The 8,610-nt window shown below is 39.2% G+C and overlaps 1 protein-coding gene across 1 annotated transcript; it reads left to right on the forward strand.

Annotated features, from left to right (window-relative positions):
* The first annotated feature begins 1,801 nt into the window (after nt 1–1,801).
* LOC101968066 (phosphoglycerate kinase 1) lies at nt 1,802–3,578 on the forward strand. The gene has a single exon (XM_040272865.2). It carries the CDS (start codon nt 1,892–1,894, stop codon nt 3,143–3,145), a length of 1,254 nt encoding a protein of 417 aa, XP_040128799.2. The 5' UTR covers nt 1,802–1,891; the 3' UTR covers nt 3,146–3,578.
* The last annotated feature ends 5,032 nt before the right edge of the window (nt 3,579–8,610 follow it).

Raw genomic sequence — 8,610 nt, forward strand, 5'->3', positions numbered from 1 at the left:
TATGTTGGTTTCGCATTGTCTTCATTGTGTTAGAGTGAAATGGGTGTCCGGTTGTCATTTTTCACACAAGTTTTTAATAAGAAATATTTATCAAGGAAGCATCTTTGGACTGTTTTTAAAACCTTCTGAACCATGACTTGGAGTCAGCAGAGCAGGCATGGCTGTGAACTTCAGCACAACGATCAACATTTCTGTTCAAGAAATTACCATTTATGATGTCCATCATGTGATTCCACCATTTTTTTACCCCCATGCCCTTTCCCTTCCCCTCCCATCCCTTTGCCCTATATAGAGTTCATCTTAGCTGATAAACACAAGTGGGAGCCCTCAATTGTGGAATCTGATGTTATCTCCAGGTAGATAATGTCAGCATTGAATTTAATTAGCTGGTATCCATTGTGGCAGAATTATTTGCTTGCTTACTTGCTGGTAGGGAAAAATCCTCACACCTTTTAGGGTGATAGAAATGTTGAGAGCATAGAGGGAAAACACTTTTTTCTAATAGATCCTATATCAAATGTGAGCCAATCAAAACATCCATTATGATTTTTCCATAATTCCTAAACATAAATATGCAGTATATTCTTTTTTATCCATTAAAATTTGATTTTCCTTATAATTATAATTATCATGTAAAAGTTTTATGGTAATTGTTACAGCAAAGAGGAACCTAAGGAGAAATGGTTATCAAATGTAATGTGGGATTCTGGAACAGAAAAGAGAAGGTAAGGAAAAACTAAGGAGATTTTAGTTAAATAAAGGCTATAGATAATAATAGTGTGTTAGTATTTATGAATTATATATCGTACTAACATAAGATTAATTATAGGGGAAAGTAGATGTGGAGTATATGAGAACTCTCTGTACTCTACAGTTTTCCTGTAAATACAATATATTCTTGAGAAGATTCCCCATGTTGAGGGAATTGACACTTATTTTGCTTTTCCTCAACCTCCATGGAGAAATGATTTTTAAAAAAATATTACAACAACATTTAGAATGAGAGATGACAAGTACTGAATATTTACCTGGGTGGGGAATTGTGCTGAGCACTTAATATTGTATTGTCTCAATTATTTTTAAATGTAACTCTATGAATTAATTGTCATTAATATCCCCAATTTACAGATGAGGAAATGAAAATGTAGAGAGTTTACCAAAACTGTCTTACTATAATACTTTATGGAATAAAAGACTAATCTTATATAGTAAAAATTTTTTTAAAAAAAAGAAATTAGAATTTATGTCCATTCCAAGTTGCAAATGCTAGTCTTTTACCCCAGTAAAAAGACCAGGGCTGGGGTTGTGGCTCAATGGTAGAGCGCTCGCCTAGCACATGTGAGGCACTGGGTTCGATCCTCAGCACCACATAAAAATAAATAAATTAAATAAAGGTATTGTGTGCAACTACAACTAAGAAAAAAAAATAAAAACAAAACAAAATGAAAGCCCATTAACTTGGGGGGAAGCCCATGACTTACCTCACAAATGCCATCACCTAGGGTGTCAGGATTTTAACATAAGAATTTGGGAAGAACACAAACATTTAGACTATGGCATAGTTTAAGTCTTTTTCTAGAAAAGTATCTATTTCTCTATCTTTCATATATAACATCATTGAATAACATATTACTTATAATTTTTAATATCTCTATTATATTTGTGGTTAGTTTTGCTTCCATTCCTTTTCCTTAATCAAGCTTATTAGGAATTTGTGTATTTGGGAGCTTTTAAAAGAACCCACTTTTGCATATCTAATTTGTTTTCTACCGAAATTGTCTTTAATGTAAAACTGGGGAGGTGCTCAGCATTCTGCACGTGTCTGGACAGCACGTTGGTCGCGTTATCCTTCTCTCAGTCTCCGACCTCTCGCCCTCGCCTTATTGCCAAAATGTCGCTGTCTAACAAGCTGACTCTGGACAAGCTGGACATTAAAGGGAAGAGGGTCATTATGAGAGTGGACTTCAATGTTCCTATGAAGAATAACCAGATAACGAACAATCAGAGGATTAAGGCTGCTGTCCCAAGCATCAAATTCTGCTTGGACAATGGAGCCAAGTCAGTTGTCCTTATGAGCCACCTCGGCCGGCCTGATGGTGTTCCCATGCCTGACAAGTACTCCTTAGAACCAGTTGCTGCAGAACTAAAATCCTTGCTGGACAAGGATGTTCTGTTCTTAAAGGACTGTGTGGGCCCAGAAGTAGAGAAAGCTTGTGCCAATCCACCAGCTGGGTCTGTTATCCTGCTGGAGAATCTTCGCTTTCATGTTGAGGAAGAAGGGAAGGGAAAAGATGCTTCTGGGAACAAGGTTAAAGCTGAACCAGCTAAAGTAGAAGCTTTCCGAGCGTCACTTTCCAAACTAGGGGATGCCTATGTGAATGATGCTTTCGGCACCACCCATCGAGCCCACAGCTCCATGGTGGGAGTCAATCTTCCACAGAAGGCTGGTGGTTTTTTGATGAAGAAGGAGTTGAACTATTTTGCCAAGGCCTTGGAGAGCCCAGAGCGACCTTTCCTGGCCATCTTAGGCGGAGCTAAAGTTGCAGACAAGATCCAGTTGATCAATAATATGCTGGACAAAGTGAATGAGATGATTATTGGTGGTGGAATGGCTTTTACCTTCCTTAAGGTGCTCAACAACATGGAGATTGGCACTTCTCTGTTTGATGAAGAGGGATCCAAGATTGTCAAAGACCTTATGTCCAAAGCTGAGAAGAATGGTGTGAAGATTACTTTGCCTGTTGATTTTGTCACTGCTGACAAGTTTGATGAGAATGCCAAGACTGGCCAGGCCACTGTGGCCTCTGGAATACCTGCTAGCTGGATGGGCTTGGACTGTGGCCCTGAGAGCAGCAAGAAGTATGCTGAGGCTGTTGGTCGGGCTAAGCAAATTGTATGGAATGGACCTGTGGGTGTCTTTGAATGGGAAGCTTTTGCCCGGGGAACCAAAGCACTCATGGATGAGGTGGTGAAAGCCATTGCCAGGGGCTGCATCACTATCATAGGTGATGGAGACACTGCCACTTGCTGTGCCAAATGGAACACACAGGATAAAGTCAGCCATGTGAGCACTGGTGGTGGTGCTAGTTTGGAGCTCCTGGAAGGTAAAGTCCTTCCTGTGGTGGATGCTCTCAGCAATGTTTAATACTTTCCTGCCTTTTGGTTCCTGTGCACGGCCCCTAAGACATCTTAGCATTTTTTGCATCTCCACTTGGCATTAGCTAAAACCTCCCCCCCATCAAGGTTCAGCTAGTGGCCAAGAGAGGTAGCACCAGGAACCCTTAAACAGTTGCACAGCATCTCAGCTCATCTTTACTGCACCCTGGATTTGCCTATATTCTTCAAGATCTCATTTAAATTTCTTAGTGACTAAACCATTGTGCATTCTAGAGTGCATCTATTTGTATTGTGCCTGTTAAAACAAAGTGAGCTGCTTTAGCTTAGTTCTCTTTTTGAAGTAGCTTATTTTGATTAGCTTGTCACTGTTCACTACTCGGCATGGAAACAAGATGAAATTCCAGTTTTAGGGAGAAGCAATTGATGAACTATTAAATGATCAATAAACATGTCCATTGAAACTGGAAAAAAAATAATAATGTGAAACTGGGACTATTTTAATGCCATTAATTCCAACTTTGATCTATATGAGTTGCCTCATTTTACACAGTTCATTTCTTTGTTCTCCAGGTTTAGGACACAGATGCAACCCCTTGTAGCTCCTCAAAGGTTAAGGCTATATGTGATTCATTTTTATTTTTCTTCAAAATGCTCATCATGTTGCCTGGCAGAATGTGTTTACAGTGACAATAACTGGATGAAATGACTGCTGCTGAATCTCATGGTCCTGAAAAATCTGCTCATCAATGCCCACATGGAGAGGATACTGAAAACAAACTAAGAGAAACATGTCTTTGTTTTTTCATAGTTTTATTTCCCAGGTATCAGATGTAGGGAAGGCATATCTAGGAAAAGCCTGGAAGTCAAACAGTGGAAGGTCACGTTGAGGTATCATCAAAGAAATGAAGGCTGCTGATCATTTCAGTTCCTCTGGGTCCAGCTCAGTTCGTGTTCTAGTCCTTTCTCAGCTACACATCCAGCCTGTTACAAAGATGAAAAAATCCAGGAAGGAGGTTCTTTTACTCAAACATGCCTGTACTACAAACAAGAATATTCCCCACACTTATGTAGTTAAAAGAAATTATGACCTAACTCCTCCCCTACTCAGGCATCTGAAATGATGCTGGAGACACCAAAAGCCGCATTTGGGGAGTGGGAAATTAATCATGGGAGCAATAAAAACAACTCAGTCTTGTTTGGGATCCCTTGCAAGGTACAAGTTTCAATGATTTGCTAATTGCCTCTAAACTCCTAAAAGCTAAGTAGTGATTCTGTTTGTTCTTCCAATTGCCTAACCATTGTGCCCATTAGATTGGACCTGCTCAGCTGATGGCCCCATGTGCTATAAGAATCATCCATGTGAGACGTCAGAGTTTCCTGGAGAACATTTTTCTGGATAATGATTGAAAAATTTCTTCCCTCTTTCTGACATAACAATCATTTCAGTAACCAACACTTATCGGCCCCTTTGTGAATTGGGAGGATTGAGCAAAGGGGAAAAGGTACACTCCCTCCTTTGAGACTGGGGACACATGAGTACCTTAGAGACACAAGCAGCTCTTAAGACTTATAATTTCACCCACCTTACCTCAGGCTCATGGTGAGTCTGAGGTTGGGCCCAATTCACCTATGGGTAAATCTGAAATTCACTCCATAGCATTCTTAGGAGACAGTTGTTCAATTTCTTATTCTAGTGATGGGGGAAGCCACCAGGCGGCAGGCCCACTAGGCATCTGCCCAGACAAGGCCTCTTTGTATTGCTCACACCTGCATCCCCAGTGCTTGGCTCCCAGTGGTACTTAATATATACCTGTATCTCTAGTGCTTGGAACTCAATGGTGCTCAGTAAATATCTGCTGAGCATATGAATGGTAGAACTTCTACATTCTTTTGTTGAGCTAATCTCTGACTCCTTCTAAATTCTACCCTTGGATGTGTTTCTGCCCTTTGAGTCATCCACAAAGACACCTTGTTATCCAGAGAAGACTTAGATCTGTGGACCCCAAAAAATCGGGCTACATCTACGTGGGGATAAACAAAGACTCAAAAAGACATACAGACATAGTTTTGAGAGAATACATTTCCACATTCATAGGTAAACTTCTCTAAACTGATCCACCTGGGATTGGAGTTTACAAATCAGAGATCTATCAGTAAGGTCTATCCCCCAACCCCACACCAATCCCTACCTGCTCCTGTCACAAGGACTCTTTTTTCACTTTATTAAAGAAAGGCTCATCTCTCATTCATCCCAAATATTTCTCTGACACACTGGCCAGTGTGTAAGTGTTTGAAATGTTTGAGTCACATAACTAACATTTCAGTGAGTGAAGTAGTACATAACTTTGTAGGCCACATGGTGTCCAATTCTTTGCCTTCGACAAAATTGAAGACAAACCTTATCAATTTTTCAGCTGATAAATCATTGGAAATAATGTATGATGACAGGTCACTCTTTGATTCTTGACAATAGCTAGGAAGGAGTTCAAAGAACTAAGGGATATCTCTATATCAAAATTCCATTCTCATCTATTTATATAAAAGAACAAAGGTTCTCAAGGCTTAGATTCATAGAAACTAAAATTAAGTAATGTTCATCTTTGTATGCATGAACTAATCTATAAAAATATCCCAAACATCTCTTTAAACAATAAATTTACCATAAAATTTTACTTTTATGTACCATAATTATTCATACTTATAATATTTTAATATCATTTTATCAATTGCATTCTAATAATAATTGCAATGATAATTCAACTTACCATAAATATTCTTGACTCCTATTAGAGCCTTATAGTTACATAAATTTTTAAAGGTATTTACATTTATATGCATATTTTTGCTGCAGGGAAGTATGATAATCAATAACAGACTTTCAGCCATAAAAATTATATTACAATGATATTTAATGGAGGAGTGTAAAATGAAAATACAATTCCAGGATAAAAGGAACAAGGTTAAGTTTCCAGCTATTAAAGAGCTAGGCTCAAATATATTTTCAAATTGATAATGATATCAAATTACAAGGTATTTAAATTTTATTAGATCTATTTAAGAGTATTGTACTATTTTTATTTTAAATTTGAATAGTTAAGATGAAAATTACATTCCTTGTAATTATAAAAATATAAAATAATTCAAGTGTCATCGTTAAAATGAACATAATTCTTAAAATTCCTGGAGGATATACAAATAAATTTAAGCCTGAGGGCCACAGCTTTGAGGTGGTCTCAGGCCTCTGCTGTCCATCTCACTGGCTATTCTGGATCATATTCCAACCACCTTTTACCTGGAAGAGAGCATGAATCTTTCAGGATCTTTCTTTTCCTGGACAGTCTTGAACTTGCAGCCAGGGCAACCTCCTACAATAACTCTGGTATTTTGGTTCCTTTTTCAGAGTCTTGGTTGGATGTCATCCCACCCGTGATTTATTACCCCCAGGACTCTGAGCTAGGTCAAATTTAAATTGGGATGAACCTACTGGAAAACATTGACGTGGGTTTTGCTTTATCTTGTTCAACAAAGAGTTCCACATTTAGATGACACAGAAAAGAGGTAACAAAACAATAGCCAGATCAGGCTTGCAGATGGGCTGAGTTTGATATCCACTGAGTTTTTTAATACAGATGCTTCTCTATTTGCAATGGATTTACACCCCGATCTTTGCAAATATCTTTGAAGTCAAAGTGCATCAGATACACCTAAACTATTGAACATCAGAGCTTAGCTTCACTTAAATGTGCTCAGAACACTTTTCATTAACCTGTGATTGAGAAAAAATCATCTAGCACAAAGCCCGTTTTATAGTAATGTGTGAATATCTCATGTATTTTATTAAACACTGTGAGGAAAGTGAAAAATAGAAGAGTTATATGGTGTTACATTCTCACACTGCCATAAAGTAAAAAAAAAAAAAAATCCTAAATGGAGCCATCATAAAGTGAGGATTGTGCATATGTGTTCTCTCATGAGTAGAAGCTAGAGAGGAAAAGGAAAAAGAAAGGTAGGGGGTTGTCTTATGAAAGTCAAAGGAGATCAGCAGAGGGAAAGTACCAGGGGGGGTAGAAAGAGGGGAGGGAGGGGGAAAGTGGTAGGGAGTGATATTGGCCAAATTATATTGTGATTTTGTGTGAACTTATGAATATATAGCAAAAAATCCCATCATTATGTACAACTATAATACACCTATAAAAAATGTGGAAAGAGAAAAAAATAATCTGGAGACTATCTGTATCTTCAAGAAGCATGCTAGGAGCTAGGTGCAGTGGTGCACACCTGTAATCCCAGCAGCTCAAGAGGCTGAGGCAGGAGGATCTTGAGTTCAAAGCAACAGCAATTTAGCAAGGCACTAAGCAACTCAGTTAGACCCTGTCTCTAAATAAAAAATAGGGCTGGGGATGCAGCTCAGTGGTCGAGTGCCCCTGGTACCAAAAAAGGAGGAGGAGGAGGAAGAGGAGGAGGAGGAGGAGGAGGAGGATGCTAGGTCAGAGCTCCCACATGGCAATTCCATTGAGTGGAGATGTCACTGCCTTGTGCAGGGTGCCCCACCCAGCCTGTTTTGCCAAGCATGTGTTCAATGCCTGGCAACTGTGTCTGAGACCCAGACATGAAATTTTTTTTCTATGGAATATAATAGCTATATGATATTATCACTTTATCATAGGTATCTTAAAACATGTAACATTCAGATGACAATAGGATAATAATATTGGTAAGAAAATTTAAAACAAAAACATACATTCCATCTCTCCAAAGAATTCTTCCTGAGTCATCATCAACTCTGGTTTCTCTAGTCCCTCTCTGCTCCTCAGCTCCCTGTGCCATCTCTAGAACCCTGACTACTTTTTCTGCCTGGGTCCCCCAAATGTGTGGATGAAGACAAAAATCTGCAGAAGACTAAAGTATTTATTCCATTCATAAGTCACCTCAGACGGAGCTGGAACTACAGAAGACGCAAGAGTACTTTGAGGGATCTTGCAAGTGGATCACCTTGCATCAAGGGCCTGGGGAGTGCCACTCTGTGCAGAGTCTGGGGTGAATGAGGATGCACAGGATCCACACACAGAACCAGAAAGCTCAGCAATGGAACGTGAGCTCCAGGCAGAGGGGTCAGAAGCCAGTGACTCAGAGGCCCCCTTGAACTTTCCTGGTCTTCTCTGGATGGGATTTCTTTCTAGGATCCCTTACACATGCCCAAAATAATGAAACCAATACACCTCTGGTCAAATTCTCATGTGCTTTGGGGACCTCAGACATCAAGTCATTCCTGCTCCCCAGCCCCACTGGATTAAAAGGACAAAAACGATGGATCATCTTGTACTCCCATGTTTATAACAGCATTATTTACAATAGCTAAAAACATGGAAGCTTCCACACTATGAAACATTCAAACCTAAAAAGGAAGGAAATCCTGAGGACATTGTGGTGAGTGAAATAAGCTAGCCACCAGAAAACAAATATTGTATGATTCCACTTATATCAAGTACTCAG

This window comes from Ictidomys tridecemlineatus, chromosome 1, assembly GCF_052094955.1.
Source record: "Ictidomys tridecemlineatus isolate mIctTri1 chromosome 1, mIctTri1.hap1, whole genome shotgun sequence".
Classification (NCBI taxonomy): Eukaryota; Metazoa; Chordata; class Mammalia; order Rodentia; family Sciuridae; genus Ictidomys; species Ictidomys tridecemlineatus.